At 44.1% G+C, this 26,482-nt stretch overlaps 1 protein-coding gene across 1 annotated transcript; it reads left to right on the forward strand.

The window, feature by feature from the left end:
- Window positions 1-17,290: 17,290 nt before the first annotated feature.
- LOC115541005 (B-cell receptor CD22-like) lies at window positions 17,291-19,838 on the forward strand. Its single transcript, XM_030352718.1, has 6 exons — window positions 17,291-18,012; window positions 18,150-18,410; window positions 18,589-18,697; window positions 18,782-18,839; window positions 19,417-19,652; window positions 19,738-19,838. Exons 1-6 carry the CDS (start codon window positions 17,847-17,849, stop codon window positions 19,748-19,750), a joined length of 843 nt encoding a protein of 280 aa, XP_030208578.1. The 5' UTR covers window positions 17,291-17,846; the 3' UTR covers window positions 19,751-19,838.
- Window positions 19,839-26,482: the final 6,644 nt, after the last annotated feature.

Below are 26,482 nucleotides of genomic sequence, written 5' to 3' on the forward strand. Positions count from 1 at the left end.
CATGGTTGTGTTTTTCTTATCGCTGCAAAAAACCATAGCACAAACTCATGCAGACTTGGCTAGTCCACCCTTGCTCCTATGTGTGTGTGCGCTTGCATGCATAATCACACACACACATTCCTTGATCCCTGCTCTAGAGTATAGACATGTTAAATGTTGAGTAGGCGTCTTCCTTCTGCAAATCACCACAGAAGCCCCCTTGGGGACCACTAACAAGCATTAGCTGCTAGCCTGCCTCTGGAAACTGAAGTCTGAATGAGACTGCAAGCCGCTTCCTTTATTTCTATTGGCCTATAACATAACCTAGCTAATGCTGCTCTGGAGAAGGTACTTATTCACTATCATGACCTCACTTTTTTGAAGATACAGTCCGTCCTTTACTTGAGGGGCCAGTCTGTGAAGGTTATCAAATGCGGATGATCCACTTGTAGTGGGCCTAATGGGTTCCGTTTTACGGCCCACAACATCATTATGAAAAGTGTCCTTACGTTTGTTTACGTTTGACTTCTGATTTATATTTCTAGTTTCTATCGGTTTCTATTTATCGAAAGCAAAATCGTTAATTATTTTGTCAATATAAATTATTTTAATTATTAAGGATTTTTCTTAAATCCCTGCTTCCGTTTGAAGTGCCTTGATCACTAGTATCACTTCTAAATCATCTGGATACATGCGTGTATGTGATTTCAAGAGCTAAGAGAGGTGAATTGAAGTAACGTTTATTTTCTTCCCACAGCAAGGGTACTAGGGGTCAACAAGATTTGCCTATTTGCCTAGGGGAGTTTATCACTGTACATGAAAACAATGTCATGGGTCAAGTGATACACTGTACTTCTATTGAACAGACATCATGAACAGACATGCCATTCTCTTCAGTGCAGCTACAGAAATTAGGTCGTTCTGACACATCGTGTGTGCGTTTTAACGATCTGTGTATGCAGGGAAACGATAAACTGACGATTGATTGTCAAGTGCATTTGAATTGCTGCAGAGATATCTATTTTTCCACATGAATGTAATTTTCTATTGCTACGATTCTATCCTTTGCTATTGATTATGAAATAAAGACATACTTGAATTTGACCGGACGGTTCAGATTTTTTCTTACACATACACTTTTTTGTTGGACATTTATGGATCTTTATGACATCGCACGTTTGTGTAGGCCTAATGAAAGCAAGTATGTCATAAAAGGCCTATCACCAGTAACTACAGTAGATGAGAAGTAAGCAAATTTGCAGAGGGGACCTTGAGACAGGGCTGCACGATTGACCAAAATTATGATCGATATGATCGAGCGATCATTTAGCCTGACATTTTTATCGGGATCACATTTAATTTGTGTTTAGACTCTCCACCATTCATTTTACGGTTCCTGAAATCGAATAGTAAAAGACTCAGAGTCTTTTACTATTCGATTTCACAGAGTCTTGAAGTACTAGTACACTGTTCTGTCAGGTTGGCGGTTCTCATAACCATCCATGTGTCAGAGAGGGTACTGTAGCTGCAGGATCATCTCCAACCAGGGCCGTAGCACCAAATCCTGGGCCCCTATACTATCGGTACTGATGGACCCCCTGCGCCAGATTGTTGACGGGGGGGGGGGGGGGTCCGGAACGATTGTTGACGGGGGGGGGGGGGGGTGGTCCGGAACGATTGTTGACGGGGGGGGGGGGGGGGGGGGTTGGTCCGGAACGATTGTTGACGGGGGGGGGGGGGGGGGGGGGGGGGGGGGAAGAAAGGTAAGATAATTTTTTTTTTTTTTTTTTTTTTTTTGGTCATGGGCCCCCCCTCGGCCTTGGGCCCCCCCACAACTGTCCCCTTTGTCCCCGCAGTCCGACGGCCCTGTCTCCAACACTCAGTAGCACATGGATATTTTCTTTTGAAATCCCTTAGGAACATCCGGAAAGAGCCAGTGGATAACCTCTCTGGACGTTTTTAAGATTTTTTTTTTTTAAGATATTCTTCCCTGTTTTTGTTGGATGCTCACTGCAGTCTTGCACTTTGGTGCAAAACTGGTAGATATTAAAAGAGTTGGCCTTTTGACAGAGATACAATGGAAGAAGATGCGAAACGGTCAAAGGGACTGTTTATTTTGTGGTTACTTAGACTCCTGAAGCACATTCAAATTCTGTCCCTGTTCTACATACTGTCTATTTCCTGAACCAGATGTAGGTAAAGGCAACACATACAGTGGCCCTCATTTATCAAATGAGCGTACGACAGAAAACGTGCTTAAAATGTACGTACACTCATTTCAACGTTGAGCTTGGCATTTATCAATTTGAACGTGAGCGCAGGCTGCGATGAAATCTCACGTCAGGTCTGAGCTCGTGTACGCAAGTTTTTTTGGCGCAACATACGGGTATTTCACTGATGAATAGTGCAGCACAAGTGAGTAACCCCTGACTGCAGCACGCAGATCGAGGAGGAGCTAAACGTTTAACCCCGCCCACATTTAAGGAAAATTCCGCGCAGCATCATGCAAGTGCCCCTGACTGCAGCCCGCAGATCGAGGAGGAGCTAATATGCTCCTCCTCGATATGTGGGCGGGGTTAAACGTAACCCCGCCCACATTTAGCTCCTCCTCGATCTGCGGGCTGCAGTCAGGGGCACTTGGCACAAGTAGCCCATGTTGCACATCTGTATTAATTACTAAATACATTGGAATTAGCCCAGCCGTTCAAACAATTACAATCAAGTCAGGCCTAATTAAAAACAGTATTGCTATGAAAATAATTAGAATGTGACTGTTGAAATGTTTATTCAGCTGTCTATAAAACAGGAGCTTTGCCAAATAGGTGGTCGAGTCTCAGCGATGGCAGATCTGGCTCTGTTAGAGGACCTCAACGCACGTCTAAGACGAGAGAGAGTTTTTCGAGACCGCGCCGGTTATTTTATGGAGAGCGATGAATGGCTCTTGAGTCGTGTCGTCTCCCAAGGCATCTCCTGATGGAGCTATGCAATGCTTTGGAGCCACGGTCAAGGCGAGAAACTAGGCGATCAAACGCAATACCTGTGCCAGTGCAGGTGTGCTCTACCTTGAGGTTTTTGGTCACCGGGACCTTTCAGCGGGAGATCGGGGACAGGTCTGGTATTTCCCAGCCAAGTATTAGCCGAACCATGCCAGCAGTTTTGGCAGCTATAATGTCCCTCTCCGAACGTTATATTAAATTCCCATATAATAACGATCAGCAAACTGGAATCAAACGGGATTTTTATGCTATTGCTTGGTTTCCAAATGTGATTGGTACGGTTGATTGTACCCATGTGCGTATGAAGCCACCATCTATTAATGATTACGCGTACATCAACCGCAAAAGCTACCATTCAGTTAATGTTCAGATTATTTGCGATGCCAGAATGTCAATCCTGAACATGGTAGCCCGATGGCCTGGGGGCACGCACGATTCTTTTATTTTCCAAAATAGCAAGGTTGGGCATCGTCTACATCAGGGCGCACTACATGGTCAGAGTCATCTCCTCGGTGAGTTACGCTGCAGTCGCACTTTTTTTTCTCTTGAAAAACGTTTAAGACATCGCACTAAAAGTTTGATGTGATTCATCTAGGTGACAAAGGCTATGCCCTGAACCAGTACCCTAATAACTCCTCTGGCTCATCCGAACACGGATCAGGAGCGCAACTTCAACAGCGCTCACACGCGCACAACAGTGGAGCGATGTAGGCCTATAGGCAGTGGCGTGCACACATAAACACTAGGTGGTGCTAACGCACCAGGACTTTTGCCCTTTATCAACGAAAATGCCCTTTTGAAACTTTTTTTTATTTTTTATATTATTAACATTTTACTGAGGCCGGTTTTGAAATGATCTTTTAAAAACCTAAGCGATTAAAAACGACTGAAACAATGCCCAAAAATGAGCCACGTCCCCCTTGCACAGACCAGACTCAATTCTCTTCCTTTGTCACGTGCACTTGCGCTGGCACGCGCAGGGCACCACATGCGCTTCAGTAAACAGAAGCGTCTCCTGCATAGCAGGCACGGTCGCAGACAGGCATCTTCTCCCGTGTTCCCACCAGCCAACATACAGATCAAGTAAAATCGTATAGTTTGCCCTCTAAGCCCAACGTGTAGCCTAATCATTTTGTTGTGCAGTAAAATGTCTCATACAGCAACAAACAACTAAGCATTTTTAGCCGACTGGTCACCTGATAAAGTTTTACGCTGTATAGCCCAATGACAGATAACGCAAGGACGACCATAGGCTTATTAGGCTACAAATTATTTCGGTAGAGTTTGCAATTGCAAATCTGCAAATGTGTTAGGACGAACGTTTTCTGTTGTATAGGTTTTGTCAGGCAACATAAATTAACACATTTATTTGTGGCAGAAAAAAACGGGAAGTTCCTCATGTGAAAAATGCCCATCTGTAGGCCTATTCAATGACAACAGTTAGCAGCTAACTCCTTCTTCTCGTACTTTTTGGTCTCTTTGTTAATTGTATATTGATTTTGATTTACTAATTGCAATAGGAAACTCACGTGTAGAGAATGATACAAATAAAAGTAAAATTTCATTCAACATGTGCGTGTAACCTTTTTATAATAAGGTGTTCCGCGTGCGCTAAAAAGTGCCCTTCCCTTCCCCCCTGAGCACCTGCCCCCAGGGGTGGACTGGGACAGAAATTCAGCCCTGGCATTTTCTGTCCAGACCAGCCCATTACATTATCAGCACTAGGGGTGGGACGAGATGAACGGGAAGAACCCTGTATGTACTAGATTAAAACAATTGAATCAAGTACATACATCCGAATAATATTACAGCACTTTAAAAAGCAGTTGTTGCTTTTTTTTGTTTTTGTTTTTCAAGTTTGTGTCTCTGGTGCTGCTGATAAGACAGACGTGAAACCCGAACAGGAAGTTAACAGACCTCCTGTGGTCGTTGCATCTCCACCCCCCATATCTACAGATCTACAAAACCCTTTAACCCGTTAAATATCACACTTGATCCAACGCTAAATTCGCTCTTGCAGTTTTTAGTCTGTGACTGTGAAAATCTTTTGTTTTAAGCCCAGCATTAGTTAAAACCAGACTCAGGCAAAAATAACAAAAATATCCTGACAATAATCTACATAGAAACATATTACAGACAGCAGCATTAGAGCTGAAACTCATTTGTTTTAACGGTGACTCAGTCATTTTGAAACCATATATAGAGAATTGAAAAAATATATATCATCTATAGCTGTGTGAAAAAGGCTAAGACATGAATTACAGGTCTAAATAGATATGCATTCTCATATACGTGTATGTGCACATCACATGTATGTATACATGTGCACATACACGCATGAGAATGCATATCTATTCAGACCTGTAATTCACGTCTTAGACTTTTTCACACAGCTATAGATAAAAAAAAAAAAGTATTCTCTATTTATGGTTATATTTACTTACTTCCTCATCCGCAGCCAGCTACACTCCTCACCAAATTCATGACTTGCAAAAAACAGCAAACAGAACTTGTACTCAGTATCTGTGTACTGAGAAGTATATGTAGCCATGTAGACTTTTTGTGATGTAGTGACACTTAGTGAACAAATTTATCCGTCATGAAGGACGACTTAAAGAGACCCTTATATACTACTTTTCTGGTCTTAATTTCTTATTAATGACTCCTATAGTGCAACCTGACACGAATCACAGCACAAAAAACAATGTAGATTTTCGGGAAATTCTTCCTCTCATCTGGGCGCTTTCAGCATTCTCTGTCAAAGCTCGGTTTCATCCTTCTCCGCCCCCTCGCCCCCCTCCTGCCAACCCCACTCCGTTGTGATTGGTTACCTTCCGGAAGACCTGCGAAGGGCAGTCGAGTTCCACCCCCTCCTTTTGCGGGTGCATGTAGCCTACTACAGCAAAGATAATTGGAGACATATTGTAAGCAAATTTCCGGTAAAATGGCGTGTTTTCAGCATTATTCCTTGGACCCCGAATCAGACCCAGACATGGAGCAAAGAGAGCCCGAAAATACCCGAGAAATAGGACTGTAAATAAGACCGAGAAAGTGCGGACTTGAAGCGCGCACGTGGGCAGATTTGACCAGGCATATGGGGGCGTTGCAGGAGTGCCTCTACGTAGATCAGGGATGGGCAACTGGCGGCCCGCGGGCCGCATGCGGCCCGCATCCTCACTCAGTGCGGCCCGCATCCTCACTCAGTCAGGCCCGCACATAATAAAAAAAAAAAAAGATTAATTGAAAAAAAATAATAATAATTGATCGAGTTACAGAAAACTCGGTCAAGAAAGATGAGAAGAATTCATAGAATTCGAAGGCAAACCCATGCGTCTAGTTTGCTTAGAAGCGATATCAGTCATTAAAGATATCCACTTAAGTCGCCACTACAACTACTACAACTGCTTGTTGGGTTTGAGTTCATTGAGTTGTTGCACTTAATGTTGGGCCACTGTTTTTCAGTTTTTTGACTTCATTGAATGATGATGTATGTGAGCCCTTTGCACTGATAAAAATACTGACCATTCATGTGGCTTTTTATGTATTTAATGTATGTTGGTTCAATTAACATACCGTACATAGGTTATGATTCTAACCCTAACCCAAAATGCACCAGAATACAGGAAATCATATCTACCAAATTCAAAATTGTGTAGCTTCTCTCAGCTCACGTTTAGTTGAAGTGTGCAGTCATGTGGCCCTCCGATGGTTATGATGAAAAATGTGGCCCTCTTTATCATGAAAGTTGCCCATCCCTGACGTAGATGATTTAACGTAAATGTGAACAAGTCAATCGCAAACGATGTTCCGAGTGTTCAGCGCTCTGCATAGACACCCCAGACTGTCAGCAGTCATTATTTGCCACTTTATTCTGCATCTCTATTTACAGCTCCATTAGTCCATGTCAATGTTTACTGTTGCTATGGCAACAAGAGACTGCTGACGTTAGCAGATGCTAGCTAGCTTAGCTAAATCATCTGAACAATAATAATAATAATAATAATAATACATTTAATTTAGAGGCGCCTTTCAAGACACCCAAGGTCACCTTACAGAGCATATAGTCATCATAAATAAAAGACATTGTGGAAAAAAATAAAAATAAATAAATAAACATAATAAATAAAAAATAAATAAAAAATAAATAAAACAAAAACAAGACAAAACAAAACAAAACAAACAAACAATCAGAACAGTGATCAGTTAGACGTTGTGTGCGAGTTTGAACAGGTGAGTTTTGAGTTGTGACTTGAAGGTTGTAATGGTGTCTGACTGTTTTATGTGTGGGGGGAGGGAGTTCCAGAGCCTGGGTGCTGAACAGCTGAATGACCGGGCACCCATTGTAGTGAGTTGTGATGTGGGGATACATAGTAGTCCAGCAGAGGTTGAGCGGAGGGAGCGGGAGGGAGTGTATTCTTGGAGGAGGTCGCAGAGGTAACTGGGGGCTAGGTTGTGGAGAGCTTTGTAGGTGAGGAGTAGGGTTTTGTATTGGATGCGGTAGTGTACTGGGAGCCAGTGAAGTTGGATGAGGACAGGGGTGATGTGGTCAGATGATTTGGTGCGGGTGATGATCCGGGCGGCTGAGTTCTGAATGATCTGCAGTCTGTTGATGAGTTTGGTGGGGAGTCCGGTGAGGAGGGCGTTGCAGTAGTCTTGGGTGATGTGACAAATGAGTGAACTAGGATTTCAGTGCTGGATTGGGTCAGTGATGGGCGGAGTCTGGCGATGTTGCGGAGGTGTAAGAATGCAGTCCGGGTGATGTTGTGAATATGGGGTGCGAATGAGAGGGTGTTGTCCAGGATGACGCCGAGGCTCTTGACTTTGGAGGAGAAGGGTACTGGGAATCCATCAATGATTATGAGTGGAGCTGGGGTGTGTTGTGATTTAGTGAGGGTGGATTTGGATCCGATGAGCAGGGCCTCGGTTTTGTTTCCATTGAGTTTCAGGAAGTTCCTGCTCAACCTGCTCCGGATCTCTTCCAAGCACGTGATGAGGGAGGGTGGGGGGGATGGCAGCGGTGGGTTTGGTGGAGATGTAGACCTGTGTGTCATCAGCGTAGCAGTGAAAATGGACCCCATGGTGACGGAGGAGTGTGCCCAGCGGGAGGAGGTAAGTGGTGAACAGGAGTGGACCCAAGACTGACCCCTGGGGGACACCCAGTGAGACACCTGAACACCCAGATTTGTGGTTGCTTAGTTGAACAAATTGTTGACGGCCGGTGAGGTAGGATGTAAACCAGGAGAGTGCAGCACCAGTGATCCCAATGCCAGCCAGGCGGTCCAGGAGCAGACGGTGGGAGATGGTGTCGAATGCTGCGCTGAGATCGAGGAGGATGAGAATGGTGAGTAATCCAGAGTCGGCTGCAAGGAGGAGGTCGTTGGTGGTTTGACTAGGGCTGTTTCAGTGCTGTGTTTTGGATGGAAGCCAGATTGCAACGGTTCGTGGAGATTGTTTGTGTCAAGGTGGGACTGTAGTTGAGCGGCAACCACCCTTTCAAGTGTTTTGGAGATGAAAGGGAGATTGGAGATGGGCCGGTAATGGTTAAGGTCAGTTGGGTCAGCACCAGGTTTTTTCAGGATGGGAGTGATGGCAGCCAGCTTGAGAGTGGGGGGTACAGTACCAGTAGTGAGGGAGGAGTTAATTATGTTGGTGATCATGGGGGAGATGGACGGAAGACATGCTTTGACAAGGGAGGTGGGAAGAGGATCGAGCTGACAGGTGGTGGTTTTGGCTTTGCGGATGATTTCTGAAACGGTCTGTTCTGTTACTGGGGTGAAGTCAGAGAGGGAGCTGATGAGAGGTTGGCCAGAGGTGATCATCCAGGTTGGGTCATCAGAGGGGGTGCGAGATGAGGCCAGTTGTTGGTGAATGGTGTTGATTTTAGAGCTGAAGAAGTCCAGTAACGCAGTGCATTGGGTGGTGGAAATGTCTGGAGGGAGGGATTTAGGAGGCTGAAGTAAGTGGCTGACTGTTGAGAAGAGGACTCTGCTGTTGCCTGTACCAGTGTTGATGAGGTTGGAGTAGTATGAGGTTTTGGCAGTGGTAAGGGCATTCTTGTAGTGATGGAGGTGGTCCGAATACATTTGGCGATGTACAGTGAGTTGAGTCTTATTGTAGAGTCGCTCCAGTCGACGACCAGTGGCTTTGAGCTGGCGCAGATGAGGAGTGAACCAGGGAGCAGTGTGGGTGAATGAGACTGAGTGGGTTTTCAGGGGGGCCAGGGTGGTGAGGGAGGAGGAGAGGCAGTTATTGTAGTGAGTCACCAGGTCAGTCAGGGAGGAAGCTGGGGGAGGGTTGGGGTAGGAGCTGATCAGGGTGGAGAGGTCTGTGGTGTTGATAAGTTTGAGGTTTCTGAAGGAGATGGTCCGTTGTTCCTTGGTTTTGTGTAGTTTGTGTAGTAGTGTAATAACCCATAATATCACAATTCGGCATATTTAAACAAAATCAACCACAACTACCAACAGTCACAGCCCTTCAACTCTGGGCTAATATGTTTTCACAAGTATGCAGTTAATTAGGTCACATCACATTCAATGTAAAAACGTTTTCTACTTTGTTTTGGACATGTCTCAAAATGTAGCCTAGCTAGCCCCAGGCTAACGTTACTTAGCATATATGTCTCCACTCGCTCGTCTCCCGGCACAGCAGCACCTGCTGGGGTGTTGACCCCGGCACCAACATTTTGAACATTTAGCAGCTTCCACCTCCAGAGACTTCAGCTTTTTAAGTCACAGTTTTTCAGCGCCACCCGGGCGTTTCTTACGCTTATCCATTTTCAGCTCCGTCCCGACTCCGGCCCACACCATGAGGTCCCGCCCACCCTGGTTTGTGTTGTGATTGACAGCACTGTCAGGGCTCTCTGAGCCTGTCAGCCCATGATTGATTGACAATGACAAACATAGACCAATAATATGTGAAGATGCTGGCAACACACTGCTAGCCCTCTGTAGCCCATTGGACGGCCCAATTGGAGGGAATTTAGAGAGAGAGAAAAAAACAAAACATAGCGGACCAGACTGGCCCATTGGGTCAACGGCCCACCGGGACGATGCCCGGTATGCCAGATGGCCAGTCCACCCCTGCCTGCCCCCCAAAATGTCTGTGCACGCCGCTGCCTATAGGCCTACTCAAGGGCAGGTGGATGTCCATCGGGTCAGCGGGGGGAACGTTGCTCTACAGCCCAAAAAAGACCTGCAATATTATTTTAGCATGTGGGGTTCTGCACAATATTGCCGTCAATCAAATGCCGTCAGTTCAAGGCTAGGGTCCACCCGGCCTCCTCCCGTTTCTTGCTTGGCCCGCTTCACAGCCGCAACACGTTTTTTGGTGCTGAGCTTCATGTCGGATTTTTTCTTCACCTTATTCGGAATAAAATAACTTTAACGCAATGCAAACAATAGCATATATGTGAAATTTTTTAAGCTGGATAACAGAAATTTTACATTTAATTTATTATTTAATTAATTTAATTAACAAACCTCTTCCGTAGCCCGATGAACATTGGAAACACTATTCACTGCAACAGTTATTTCCTTCCATATAGCATTCTTTTGCTTGCCTTTAATGCCAGCTTTTAGGCTACCAAACAAAACCAGACGGTTCGCATCCACCAGTAACACGAGTGTCTCCATTTCGGTCTCGGAAAAAAATCCTCTTTTTTTTTTACCGTTGAACGTTTCTCCATGTCATAAAAGTTAGGGGCGAGACTTCTGAAGACGTGCTTTTATATGGGCATGTTACGTTAATTACGATCGATCTCAGCTGCCGTATTTATCAACACCAAGATCCTTCGTACGCTGGGATTGGTGTGTTACGAAAGTTTCGCGTGGGTCCTATCGTAAGATGAATCATGCGTTCAGATTTGCGCTCATTTCTACGTTTGTTTGATAAATGAGGGCCACTGTGTCTATACTAATGTACTTCCTCTGGAACGTACATTTGTCGATGTTTTTTCGGCAGTAAACTAGAAAAACCTAGAGGTGAGTAGGTGAAAGCAAGCACTTAGACACCCATGCGTCAGGGTCATAATGCCTCCTGCCTCTGCAGCAGAGTGCAACGCTCCCAAAGTGATTTGGGGAGACTATGTGCTATGAGGGAAAACACTGCAAAAGCAACTGCATTTGTTAGTTGCAGACTGACAGATAGTACATCCAGTCAGGACGAGGCACTGTCATGCCAAATTTGTACCGGCTGCCAAATTTGTACCGGGCGCGTCATCCATACAACAACCAAATGACTTCTCCCATCTAAATTAAGCTGTCCCACCAGGTTTTTCTTTTATTAGCAAACCCCGGGTTAATGGGAGGGGGGGTGGCCTCGCTCTCCTCCATCGTGATAACATCAAAGTCACCACTGTCACAGTCCCCCTTCACTCCTCCTTTGAATGTCTAGCTGTAAAACTCTCCGGCCCCAAACCCACTATCATTGTCACCATTTACAGACCACCAAAACCCTCCGCCGATTTCCTCAATGAATTCTCATCACTACTTACATCTGTATGTGCAATGTCCCCCACTGTTATCCTCCTTGGTGATTTCAACATCCACATTGACAACCCATCCTGTACTTTTGCTAATGACTTCACATCACTTCTGGACTGTCTTGGCATCACACAACATGTCAACCTCCCAACCCATAACAAAGGTCACATTCTGGATTTAATCTGCTGCACTGACATCACTCTCACTAACTTTGATGTCATTGATTTCCCCATCTCCGACCACAAAGCTGTACTTTTTGACATTCACACCCAACTACACAAAACCAAGGAACAACGGACCATCTCCTTCAGAAACATCAAACTTATCAACACCACAGACCTATCCACCATGATCAGCTCCTACCCCAACCCTCCCCCAGCTTCCTCCCTGACTGACCTGGTGACTCACTACAATAACTGCCTCTCCTCCTCCCTCACCACCCTGGCCCCCCTGAAAACCCGCTCAGTCTCATTCACCCACACTGCTCCCTGGTTCACTCCTCATCTGCGCCAGCTCAAAGCCACTGGTCGTCGACTGGAGCGACTCGACAATAAGACTCAACTCACTGTACACCGCCAAATGTATTCGGACCACCTCCATCACTACAAGAATGCCCTCACCACTGCCAAAACCTCATACTACTCCAACCTCATCAACACTGGTACAGGCAACAGCAGAGTCCTCTTCTCAACAGTCAACCACTTACTTCAGCCTCCTAAATCTCTCCCTCCAGATATTTCCACCACCCAATGCACTGCGTTCCTTGACTTCTTCAGCTCTAAAATCAACACCATTCACCAACAACTGGCCTCATCTCGCACCCCCTCTGATGACCCACCCTGGATGATCACCTCTGGCCAACCTCTCATCAGCTCCCTCTCTGACTTCACCCTAGTAACAGAACAGACCGTCTCAGAACTCATCCGCAAAGCCAAACCACCACCTGTCAGCTCGATCCTCTTCCCACCTCCCTTGTCAAAGCATGTCTTCCGTCCATCTCCCCCATGATCACCAACATAATTAACTCCTCCCTCACTACTGGTACTGTACCCCTCACTCTCAAGCTGGCTGCCATCACTCCCATCCTGAAAAAACCTGGTGCTGACCCAACTGACCTTAACCATTACCGGCCCATCTCCAATCTCCCTTTCATCTCCAAAACACTTGAAAGGGTGGTTGCCGCACAACTACAGTCCCACCTCGACATTAACAATCTCCACGAACCGTTCCAATCTGGCTTCCGTCCAAAACACAGCACTGAAACAGCCCTAGTCAAAATCACCAACGACCTCCTCCTTGCAGCCGACTCTGGATTACTCACCATTCTCATCCTCCTCGATCTCAGCGCAGCATTCGACACCATCTCCCACCCTCTGCTCCTGGACCGCCTAGCTGGTATTGGGATCACTGGTGCTGCACTCTCCTGGTTTACATCCTACCTCACCGGCCGTCAACAATTTGATCAACTAAGCAACCACAAGTCTGGGTGTTCAGGTGTCTCACTGGGTGTCCCCCAGGGGTCAGTCTTGGGTCCACTCCTCTTCACCACTTACCTCCTCCCGCTGGGCACACTCCTCCGTCACCATGGTGTCCATTTTCACTGCTACGCTGACGACACACAGGTCTACATCTCCACCAAACCCACCGCTGCCATCCCCCCCACCTCCCTCATCACGTGCCTGGAAGAGATCCGGAGCTGGTTGAGCAGGAACTTCCTGAAACTCAATGGAAACAACACCGAGGCCCTGCTCATCGGATCCAAATCCACCCTCACTAAATCACAACACACCCCAGCTCCACTCATAATTATCGATGGATTCCCAGTACCCTTCTCCTCCAAAGTCAAGAGCCTCGGTGTCATCCTGGACAACACCCTCTCATTCGCACCCCATATTCACAACATCACCCGGACTGCATTCTTCCACCTCCGCAACATCGCCAGACTCCGCCCATCACTGACCCAATCCAGCACTGAATTCCTAGTTCACTCATTTGTCACATCACACATAGAATACTGCAACGCCCTCCTCACCGGACTCCCCACCAAACTCATCAACAGACTGCAGATCATTCAGAACTCAGCCGCCCGGATCATCACCCGCACCAAATCATCCGACCACATCACCCCTGTCCTCATTCAACTTCACTGGCTCCCAGTACACTACCGTATCCAATACAAAACCCTACTCCTCACCTACAAAACTCTCCACAACCTAGCCCCCAGTTATCTCTGTGACCTCCTCCAAGAATACACTCCCTCCCGCTCCCTCCGCTCAACCTCTGCTGGACTACTATGTATCCCCACATCACGACTCACTACAATGGGTGCCCGGTCATTCAGCTGTTCAGCACCCAGGCTCTGGAACTCCCTCCCCCCACACATAAAACAATCAGACACCATTACAACCTTCAAGTCACAACTCAAAACTCACCTGTTCAAACTCGCACACAACGTCTAACTGATCACTGTTTTGATTGTTTTTTTGTTTTGTTTTGTCTTGTTTTTGTTTTATTTATTTCTTTTATTGCTTATGTTTATTTATTTTTACACAATGTCTTGTTTTTTAAATAATGTATGATGACTATATGCTCTGTAAGGTGACCTTGGGTGTCTTGAAAGGCGCCTCTAAATTAAATGTATTATTATTATTATTATACGTAATCCACTCCAAATCTGCCTGGCAACGGACGATCGCGTCGAATGACGTGAACATTCGCGAACCTTCTATCTAGCGATACGTTATCTGTATTGTGCTATTTCGTCCTTGACCTGCTTTAAACACTCAGTTTACTTGCTAAATTTGATTAAACAATTGAATACAATACAAATATAAAGTAAAAACAAGTGTTATCTGTTATGATATCAACATCAGTTATTAGACCGTCACACGGAGCATGCGCAGTTGGATTGGCGCGCTACATGATGATGTCTGTTCCAAGATACATCTTGTTTTTATTAAGGAACCCAACAAAACATTACATTATCTAGCGATCCGTTAACTATATTATGTTATTTAGTCTTTGGCAACATGAGCGCGAATGTTTTTTGAAACCTGCCCGGCAACGGACGACGCGATCATCTGCTGCCATGCAGGTTTGGAATGGATTACGTATGGATGACGCGCCCGGTACAAATTTGGCAGCCGGTACATATTTGGCATGACAGCACCATCCTCCAATACGTACCTACCTCTAAAAAATAAAAATCTGTGCCGTTCGTAACAGAAACCAACTTTCTCCGGAAGCATTATGAACAAATTTGAGCAAATTGGCTGCTGAATTGGAGGGGGATTCATCAGTGTTATAGTTATTCTTCGGCCAAGTCATCGTACATTTACATAGTCTGAAGGAATTAAAGTCAGCTGTTGATGATCTGCTTAGCTGACTTTAATAACGCTGAAGCAGCTCATCTGTCCTGCTCATTACAAATTTCTCATTGTTCGTTTTGAATCGTTCATCATGATACTTCATGCACTCGAAGCACCAGTGATAAAGCCTAGCCCTAGACTTGGAATAACTATTGAAACAGACCCAGCCAGTGTCTGAATTGATATCTGTATTTTCCTGGAGCACATTCAAATTCTGTCCCTGCTCTACATACTGTCCATTTCCTGAACCAGATGTATGTAAAGCCAACACATACTGTGTCTACACAAATGTATCTTCTCTGGAGCGTACATTTGTCAATTCTGAATTTCAAGAAAAGTAAGCCGTAGCATTGGAATAACTATTGTTATGCACCTCCTCTGTTCTCGGAGGAGGTGGAGGGGGACAGGAATGAAGACTTTTGAGTAGACTATCCTTTACCAATCATCCCAATAGAAGAAGTCTTACCAGGACAGTCTCTGCGTGGGACCTGTGTTGACCCAATCTAAAGCTGATGTGTAAGACTAAACTATCATGGTGCAGGTCATGTTCCTACCCTCCGCCATGATCACCAGATAATGTTACCGGTCATTCTATTTTCCTATTGTATGGTCACCAGATAATGGCAGAGAATTGGATGTCAGATACAAACATGTTCTATTTTATCTGGCAACCCTAGGCTGCCCGAAAACACACTTGATTTTACCACCGGTTAGCAAAAGGTTTAATACATTAACAAAAATTATTTAGATGTTAACGTTGGAGCTTCCATACTTATGGAGTGGCAAAAATAATAGGGGAGGCAATACTAATCAATACATTTTCAGCGTCTACAGACAGACAATCATTTTGTGACCATTTCTTTGCTGTTATTTGCAAAGGTGCATTATACCCACTACATATATTCAGAAAATACATTCATACAATTATAGAATTGTCCATGAGTGTTAGGTGATTGCTTTAAAATAATACACATGATTAGAGAGAAGTACCAGGGTGTGGTAGTTCTCTTAGGAAAGGAACACAATTTGTCTACTCAGGCCACTCCCATATCAACCATATCCCTAATCACACAGTACACCTCACCCTCAATTCGAGATGATGGCAAGCGAACATTAGCCAGCTTAACCAACTAGTTTGCTGTTTAGAACTGTTTAACAGTTGTATGTTGCAGCTGAAAATAAGATTTCATCCTGTTTTGTAAATTAACTATGAAAAAAGGTCTAAATATAAGGTAAGTAGGCCTACAGAAAGCTCTAAAAAAATGGAAGAAAAATAAGAGAAGTAGAAAAAGGTAAAATAGCAGAAGATAAAACAAGAAGGAACTTTGTGCCATTGTGATCTTAAGGTGATTCAATGCTCCAGGCCTGCAATGCTGGCCAGGCCAGGCCTCTTGTTGATACTGCTGCTAATTACGGTAAGAAAAGGAAGATTTGAAAGTTTTCCTTTTTTTGTTTGGCTTAATGTATGAACTAACCCCTCTTCTACAGTAAGACCATGTATTTGGTTTTTACTTTAATTTCACTGTTTAACTAATTGTATTAATGTATCGATGATTACAAATCCTATTAAGATAAGTATCGTGGTTTTCTCGGTTAAAATTTCATTAACAATGTTATTTTCACCAGGAGGTTTGTTTAAATATCTCTTAAGAACAAAGTGGAAGAGGACAGGACTGAGAGTTATGAATTTGCCATTTCTAGCTATCCTTCTGTCATTACCAGGTACATTTATATTGTGAACATTTAGTTTAAACATATCAATGAGTACCATGAAAACCAAGCAACTTGAATAAGAAGAGGGTGAAAGCACAGCATGTTGGTAATAGATGTGACAACTAAAAAGCAATCTCTTGAAAACTGTGTTTGGTTACGATGACTCATAGAATAGAGAAAGGTCCACTTTATATATTCTAAGTTAGGTAATTAGTCTTTGATGTGGATAACACATCAATGCAAGTTGCATACAGCCTCTTGTAATATAAATGATGTTTTTGAGATCATAAAACTACAACGTGAATTATTTGACAGAATATATATTTCAATTCCGGATACAAGACATATTGTAGGCCATTTCCTGGTTGCTAGGTGATCCTGAATTATTTACAACATTGATATAATTCAGTTTATCTATTTTTGCATACAGCATCAAATCTGAAGTTCAGAAGCCAACATGGTATCCTATTTTAAAAATGTTTTCCCTTTTACTATCTTGATAACTATTTTTTCATAGCTGTTGATCTTTAGATGTATTGCTACCTGTATCACTAGCTGTATAATATTGGTTTCATGATGTCCTGGAACGTTCCTCTCACTGCTCAGTGGTCTGCATGTGTCTGTAGTTTCCAGTTCCACCCAACAGCCTCCATCTCTTTGTGTATCTTGTCATCATGTATTTCATCAGTTGAGCCTCTGTGTCTTGTTCATTCTCAATGAGATATTTTTCTTTATTTTTTCCAGCGCTAAATGGTAGTGAGAACTATGCCGTTACTTACAAATCGACTAATGTCTGCGCATTAAGAGAATCAATGGGGGACATCAACTGCACCTATGAATTCCCTTATAACGACCATTACAGCGTCACAACCGTGTGGTTTACTAAAGGAGAGATCGATATGCCAGTTAATCTGAAAAATGATGCTGACTACGCAGGTCGTGTTGAAACCAGCTGCGGAACGATAAAATGTAATTCGTCCAGCTGTAATGGAACATGTACCTTGAGAATCAAAGACTTGAGACAGACTGACTCTGCTGAGTACAAGTTCAGGTTCATAACAAACATAGAAGTTGGGAAATTTAGTGGCGTCCCTGGAGTGATGTTATCTGTGACAGGTAAACTTTAATAACTCATTTTTGTGTGAGTGTGTGTGTTTCTGTGTGTCTGTTTGTGTCTATTTTTGTCGCTTTTTGTGTTCTTGCAGGATTGTCTTGAGTGTAATCTTAATTACTGTTATTAACTGTGTATTTCATTTTTAGACCAGGTGAAGGTGTCCTTTCCTTCATCTACTGATCCTACCAGGGCAAACATGACATGTCGCAGTATGTGTAGTCTAGCTGGTGGTTTTACCTACATCTGGTTCAGGAATGGAAAGTATGTAGAACAGGGGATCTACTACAAAGGCAATATTAGTTCTGAAGACAACTATTCATGTGCTGTTGAAGGATACACACATCTCCACTCTCCTTTAGTGTGTAAGTCAACTCCACAGTACACTGACATGATACCAGATGTAATGGTCCTTTTAGGGTACAGAACTATATGTAGATGTAGACTATGATGGACTCAAACTGTTGGCATTTTATATTTTAATTAATTTAACTTCTAACAGACGCTCCAAAGACCCCCTTAGTTACCGTGAGTCCCTCTGGTAAAATAGAGGCGGGAAGCTCAGTGACTCTGAGCTGCAGCAGTGATGCCAACCCAGCAGCTGACTACACCTGGTTCAAGGAACATGATGACTCAGTGGGACAATCAGGACAGAACTTCACCATCACTAATATCACATCTGAGCTTGGAGGAAGCTATTACTGCCAACCCCGTAATGCAATTGGACGTCATAATTCCACCTTTTTGTTCATTCGTGTGAAAGGTAATTGCCCTTTTAAAACACACGCACACACACACACACACACACACACACACACACACACACATATAGACACTCACAGAGTATCAATAGGCCAAGTCTTAATATTTCGCCAACAATGGGCACACAGTTCATGATTGGCCTATTCATTTAGCTGTTTGTTATCAATGTTTGAATTCAGAAGACAATGTTCCAGAAATGACATCATCATCACAGACAACAGCAGTAGCAGTAGGAACAATTGGTGTCTTACTGGCCACCATACCCCTCCTAGTCTTTCTCTGGATGAGGTAAGATACACTCTCCTCTTTCTTTCTTTTTGAAATTCATTCACTTCTCCTGTTGCTTCTTTATATTTCTGTTCTCTTCCCCAGAACAAAGAGGGCCTCCAGAAACAGTGCACAGGGAGGAAGGCCAAATACCGTGGAGGAGGTGAGACACAGGAAGCCATTTATCACTAACCCATCCTTTACTAAGACACACAGTGGAATTTACCTGACCAAAACACAAGACCACACAAGAGTCGTCTAGTTGTTTCCTTAGCAAGTATCCTTTTTTGTTGTTGTAGCCCAGGAGATACTTTAAATCCACCATCACCAATGTGTTCAGTCTTGGTTGCATACTTTCTGTGGAGCAGTGTTGCCATGCCACGTGTCAACTATGGTATGGTGTGGCCAAATGAAAATAGAAACCTCAGTTTAATCAATATGAGTCTCTTAAGTTAAGAGTCACGTCCTGACAATGCAATGTTTGCTAATAGGGTGAGAGATCTAGAGCACAAACTGGACTCAGCTAATCAATATCTTGTTGAAAGACAGAAGGTCTTACCACCCGTTGGAGGAAACATTGTAGGAAGGACTTGAAGTGCAGCCTACAGCAGCCTGCATGGTGGTACCACTAGTCACCACCATGGGTCTCTCAATGAGCCAGAAACACATGGCCTTCAGGACTGTCTTCAGAAGTCTAAAGTGTCTTCTTAATGTACTCTTCTGTGCTCACTCCCCATCAGAAATGTCCTGTTCCGTTGTCTGACAACGTCTCAGCTCTGACCATTCACTCAGCTCCTGCAGCACAGAGAGAACCAATAGAAGATCAGGATGACCTTCACTATGCCAGCTTCCACATCTCTCACTCAGAGAACCAGGAAGTGCCTCGCTGTTTGGCTGGCTCCTGTGTCCAATCAGATCAGCCAGAAGGGGTCCTTTACTCTGCGGTCAACTTTAAAACACACAGCACTGTGCCTGAGTAAGCTTCTGTTGGTATTTCTGAAGAGAAAGTAGACAAACAAGGTGGCCAAAGTAAGTTCATATGTCCTCTGTCTTCTTTACAGGGCCTGTGACTAGAGAGTGACTGGAGAAACCTCAGAGTTGTACAGCACTGTCAAGAAAACACCCCAGGGGGTGAACCAGTAGCGGTGTCACACTAAATTTGTACCGGCTGCCAAATTTGTACCGGGCGCGTCATCCATACGTAATCCATTCCAAACCTGCCTGTCAGCAGATGATCGCGAGCAGATGATCGCGTCGTCCGTTGCCGGGCAGGTTTAAAAAAACATTTGCGCTCATGTTGCCAAAGACGAAATAACATAATACAGTTAACGGATCGCTAGATAATGTAATGTTTTGTTGGGTTCCTTAATAAACACACAATGTATCTTGGAACAGACATCAACATGCAGCGCGCCAATCCAACTGCGCATGCTCCGTGTGACGGTCTAATAACTGATGTTGATATCATTACAGATAACATTTGTTTTTACTTTATATTTGTATTGTATTTAATTGTTTAATCAAATTTAGCAAGTAAACTGAGTGTTTAAAGCAGGTCAAGGACGAAATAGCACAATACAGATAACGGATCGCTAGATAGAAGGTTCGCGAATGTTCACGTCATTCGACGCGATCGTCCGTTGCCAGGCAACGGACGAAGCGATCATCTGTTGCCAGGCAGATTTGGAGTGGATTACGTATGGATGACGCGCCCGGTACAAATTTGGCAGCCGGTACAAATTTAGTGTGACAGCGGTAGTAGGGTTTAAATAGCGGGATAACGGATAGTGTCTCGTTCATTATGTTTCAACAGGAAAATACGCTGGCTGATTGTTTGCTGCATATCCTATGGTGCTTAATATCCTGTGCTGAATACCTACCACCACTGCTTATGCACGATCTGACGATTCTTGAATTCATTCTATTTATTTACATGATCGTTTATGTTCCTCTTGTGGAGGTGTCACGTTAAAATTGTACCGGGGGCGAAAATTGTACCGGCCTACGTCATCAGTTGTTGACAACTTGACAACTGATTTGATTGGGTTGTGCGTTGCCGGGCAGGTTTCAAAAAACATTCGGCTCATGTTTCCAAAGACGAAATAACATAATACAGATAACGGATCGCTAGATAACACTTGTTTTTACTTTATATTTGTATTGTATTGAATTGTTTAATCGAGTTAGCTAGTAAACTGAGTGTTTAAAGCAGGTTTCAAAAACCATTCGCGCTCATGTTGCCGAACACCAAATAACATAATACAGATAACGGATCGCTAGCTAACATTTGTTTTTACTTTATATTTGTATTGTATTGAATTGTTTAATCGAATTTAGCTAGTAAACTGAGTGTTTAAAGCAGGTTTCAAAAACCTGTCGTCACGCTCAATGAAGGAGTGCAATGAACGAGCATGAATGTTCGCGAATGTTCAAGAACCTTCCTACGTCATTCGACGCGATCGCCCGTTGCCAGGCAACAGACGATCGCGTCGTCTGTTGCCAGGCAGGTTTGGAATTTGTCAACAACTGATGACGTAGGCTGGTAAAATTTTCGCCCCCGGTACAATTTTAACGTGACAGCATGGACATAATAAAGTGACAGAGGCAGGCCGCCATTGAGGCCACCATCTTATCCAGGGCCTGCGTGCTCTGGTGGACGTAACTCTGCTTCATCGCTGCTCTCTGCTGGTGACCTGAATGTACTGCACCTGTAAGGGTCTAAAATGACAATAATAATAATATAGATTTAATTTGAAGGCGCCTTTCTCGGCACTCAAGGACACCGTAGAAAGATACACAAGTCATTAAAAAGAAACAACAATAATAAAAAATATAGCTGCGAGCAGCAATGTGGGTGTCAAGCGTAATCGGACTCGGTAGGCTAATTCTGCCGGATGGACGCAATCGGCCAGGGGGCTACATGACGACCGGAAATCGGCAATACCGACAGCCGGTGGGATGAGTAAATGGGAAAAGGACCCCACCTAGAGGTAAGGGCGCAATGCAGTCTGCCTGACAGAACAAATGTCACAAATACATAGGGGTATTCGGAACAATATCCCTAAAAGAGACACAATGTAAAGAAGCATCCGTTCTGGAGGTTGTTCGTGAAGCATCTAATCCAGTGGGAATTGCAGTTTATAATGTAGGTGGGCGGAATGATGAATATAGTCATTGTTGCATTATACATAAGTACCGCTTGTCGCCACACGAGTGCAGTGTCTACCCATTAATGAGCGCCGTCAAGTTTGATTGGCTGTCACGGCCAAACGGTTTTGAATTTGAGAAAGCGGTTTGATACATTTGTTCAGCTTGGTCGGAAGATCATATATGCCTAGTTCTATGAAGATTGGACATTGTAGTGTTCTCGTGCAGTGTGTTGTAACTCTGACTTAACACCGAGTTAAACCGTAGCCAATGAAGACAGAGTCGTAGTAAGGTTGACCATTTACTGTCACAATTCCTCATTAACAGACGGTGAAAACTGCAAATAAAAGAATACAAAAATACTGAATGTACATTTGACTAAACAGCATGTTGTACATAGTTGTAAATAATAATATAAACTGTCTAACACTGTATGAAGACATTCTGATGCCAATTGCATTGATTTTAGTTTGTACACAATTGCTAACCAAAACGTTTTTAACACATCAAACATTATTTTTAACTAAATCCACTCTAATATATTATCTTAAACATGTCTTGCATTGATTAAACAAACTTACGGCATTGCCTCTTAGATGCTATTATGTGGATGCTAGCGGATTACAATCAGAAGATGCACATGTCAGCCATTCCTTCTACAGAGGTAAGATTTTTAACAGGAAATGACGTCACAGGAAGTGACTAAACCGGAAGTGACATAATCGCAAACCTAAAACGGCAAAATAATCTGAATTTATACATTGGCTTATTTTAACCGTAAAGTAATTATTCACATCCGTTTTTACATATACATATTTAAGAAATCAATGTAAGAATATTAAATGAGTGCCAGGAGAGACAACACAGACATAATCTGTGGCCTGTGGAAATTTTCAACTGATTTTGACAACTTTCAACATAGCGGCCAAGTTCTGATGTTGCAATGAGAAATAATTCATATGCTACATAAGGAGGTCTGGCAGTATCCTCAGACATTAAAAATAAGTTTGAAATGTACTCATGTGAAGAGAGAAGTTAAAACACGTCTTCATTAATTATAGCGCCCCCTATAGGTCAATGGTCACCAAATTCATTGAGTGTCCCCCTGATGATGTTATGGGTCTATGTATCAAGTTTGGTTATGATATGTCAAAGGGCTGCTGAGATATTGGCGTGTTTCCGGTTTGGCGGCTTCGCGGTCGAATATCATTGGCTGTCGCGGATATTTCTGCAAGAAATAATATACTAGCTATACGGGGAGGTCTGATAGTATCACTAGACATTGAAAATAAGTTTTAAATGTACTCATGTGAAGAGAGAGGAGTCAAAACACATCGACATTAATAACAGCGCCCCCTAGAGGTCAAATCTCACCAGATTCATTCAGTGTCACCTTTATGGGGTCATGGGTCTATGTACCAAGGTTGGTTATGATATGTCAAAGGGCTGCTGAGATATGGGCTTGCATCCGGTTTGGCGGCTATGCCGCCAAATTTGATTGGCTTTAGCGGGCAAACGGTTTTGAATTGACAAATCTATTCGATGTTTTTTATCAGAAGATCATGTGTGCCAAGTTTCGAGATGATTGGACAAGATTTGCGATAGAAGTAGCACTTTGAAGGTTTTTGACATAAACCAAGATGGCGGACATATACGTCATGGCGCAATGACGTCATAGGGTGTGTTGAACTGGGCTTGGTTCAAGGAATCCAATGATACCTGGTTTGTGAAAATTGGTCAAATAGGTCGAAAGTTATGAACATGAATGCATGTGCAACTTTGACCTGTTGGTGGCGCTAGAGCTGTTGGGCTAGCAACCTGAGATTGGCTTAATGGGCTAATGGGGCTGTCCTGAACCAGTGTGCCAAATTTCACAACTTTTCGCCAAGCGGTTCTATGGGCTGCCATTGACTCCCATGGCAGCGTAATAATAATAAGAACTCATAAAAAAACAATAGGTTGTCTCGCAACGTAGTTGCTTGACACCCAATAAAAAATAAAAACAATAGTCAGAGCAATTGGCATCAGATGGACTAGGCAGTTTTAAGCAGATGTGTTTTGAGTTGTGATTTGAAATGGGGGAATGAATCGATTTCGGTAATGAATTCCAGAGACGGGGAGCAGAGCGGCTGAATGCTCTGCGCCCCATGGTGGTGAGACGGCACATGGGACAGACAGGTGTGTGGAGGAAGAGGATCTGAGGGAGCAGGAGGGAGTGGGAACATGGAGAAGGTCGGACAGATATGGTGTGGCGAGGTTGTGAATGTCCTTAAGCGCTAAACGGGAGGACTTTTAAATGGATACGGACCTGGGGCCTCATGTACTAAGACTTGCGTGGATTTCATACTGAAACTTGGCGTACGCCAAAACCCAGAAACTGTCTTACGCACAAATAAATTCAGATGTATAAAAGTGTGCGAACGCATGGATCCAAGCACGTTTCTTTTGTACATCTCGATCAACGTGGAATTGAGCGCACATGCCGAGGTGCCAAACTCCTCCCTGTCCACGCCCTCATTTAAATATGCAATTTCATTTTAATAGGCCTCTGGACCTGAGATTCACCTCTTAACCCGATCACCTGGCACCATGAACAGAGGCAAAAAACGAAACTTCACGAAGTCTGAGCTCGAGATTTTGCTCCACGAGGTAGAAATGCGCAAGCATATTTGGAACCCTGTCAACAGGGATAAATGCAAAACAAAAGAGAAGTGAGTGGGAGCGTGTTTGCGAGGCCGTCAATGCAGTGGGGTCTCAGCAGCGCACACACTCTGAAATTAAAAAAAAGTGGTCAGACCTCAAGGTGGAGGTGAAGCGGAGGGTTTCTGCCCACCGCCGAAGCGTGACCGCAACAGGAGGGGGGACGGGAGTGGGGGAACTCTCCCCCTTCGATTTGAGAGTGGCCGCTTTGATCGGTGACACCAGTGGCGTAGCCAGAAACTAGTGGTGTTCCTGTTTTTTTTTTCAAATTTATTAACTCCAAAATAATACACTAACCATGTATTTTAACAGAGAACAAATGCAACCGCTGCAAAACATAAAGGGACGCAGTGCCCAGAGATGAAGAACACAGAACATGTGCGCATACTCATGGAGCCATACTATTACGCATGGTTAACAAACCCATTTAATCTGTATCTGAACAACACCGCTGCTGGGTTAAGAATGTAACGTATTTGCTGCTATATTTGCGCTGCAACTGAATTCACAGGGCAAGGCGGCGTGGCTCGGCTTTGAATGCATTAATTATCTCATATTAATGCATTAATGCATATGAGGCCGGTCTGGACTCATATTAATCTCATATGATGATTCCGTCCCACACAGCTGGCATGGCTCGGCTCAGGGTGGACTGGCACACTCCTGACCGATCGGCCAGCTCCCGCTGGAAGGCCCCTGTTGCCAGGAACCCCAGCGTGGTCAGCACCTGTGTGGGCACGGACAACCCCTGGCTCCTGGCTGTGTGGCGCTCTAGGGCCGGCCGCGTCTCTGCGCACAGCTCCAGTAATACTGGCCTGGGGAAACGAAATCGGCTCATGAGCCAATCATCATCATTTGCGAGTAAGTCCTCGCGTTCCCTAAATATACGTTCCCTTCGGAATTGACCATTTGCGATGTCCTAACAACGCTAACGCAGCCATTTTTAAAACAATTTTCTTCATCAATTGCGCATGCTTTTATAGCCACCCATATACTTGCAATGTGTGTTAATCGTTCATTAGTGTGTGCAAATCACTCTGATGAGTCATGGTTTTCACCTTCTTTCCCAGTTTCCCAGCGTCACCTCTAAGTGTCGCCAAAGGAACAATAGCTGTAGAAACGTGCGTACGACAGCTCTGGAGCTGGCGTGGGGACCGCACATTTTTACGGTCATTTCACGTTTTGTACATCTGAACGTGAGCGTGGAAAAGGACGTACGCCACGTTTTTGTGCGTACGCAACCTTAGTACATGAGGCCCCTGAACCGGAAGCCAGCGGAGCTGTTGGGGGAGAGGTGTGATTTGGTGGATGGAAGGGGTTCATGTTATCATGCGGGCATGTGAATTCTGGACCAGTCTAACTTTATGGAGGGATTTGTGACGGAGGCCTAAAAGGAGAGAGTTACAGTAATCCAGATGGCAAGTGAAGAGGCTGTGGACAAGGATGGCAGCCGTGTGGGAAGTAAGGGAGGGGCAGTGGTGATTGATGTTTCGTAGGTGGAAGCAGGCAGACATGTAGGATAATGTTATTGATGAACAATCATGGAAAAAGACACTGAAGTTAAATGGCTACGGATGCAAACTGTTTCCAGAAACCTTCTTAAAGCCTTCTTAACTACGTCATTCGTAACCTCTTCTTTAAGTTATTCACGTGTTTCCCGAAACGTTCTTTGCTACGAATCTCTTTCGTACGTCGTTCGTTGGTAAGGTTGGTCTGAAGCGCTCGTAGAACCTTCTTAGCTCTACCATAGTGATGGTTCAGCTCCTGACGCTAGTCGCCACCACTGTACCTTTAGAAATCCCTGTTTCGCATGGAACTGCCACATTGACAGTAGCCACGTTTACATGGACACTTCTGATCCGATTCAATTTCTAATCGGAATAGATCTAGGTCTATTCCTATCACGCAATCCGAATGTAGGCCTGCTGTATATATTGCATTTACAAAATATGTAAGCGT

This window comes from Gadus morhua, chromosome 3, assembly GCF_902167405.1.
Source record: "Gadus morhua chromosome 3, gadMor3.0, whole genome shotgun sequence".
Taxonomy (NCBI): domain Eukaryota; kingdom Metazoa; phylum Chordata; class Actinopteri; order Gadiformes; family Gadidae; genus Gadus; species Gadus morhua.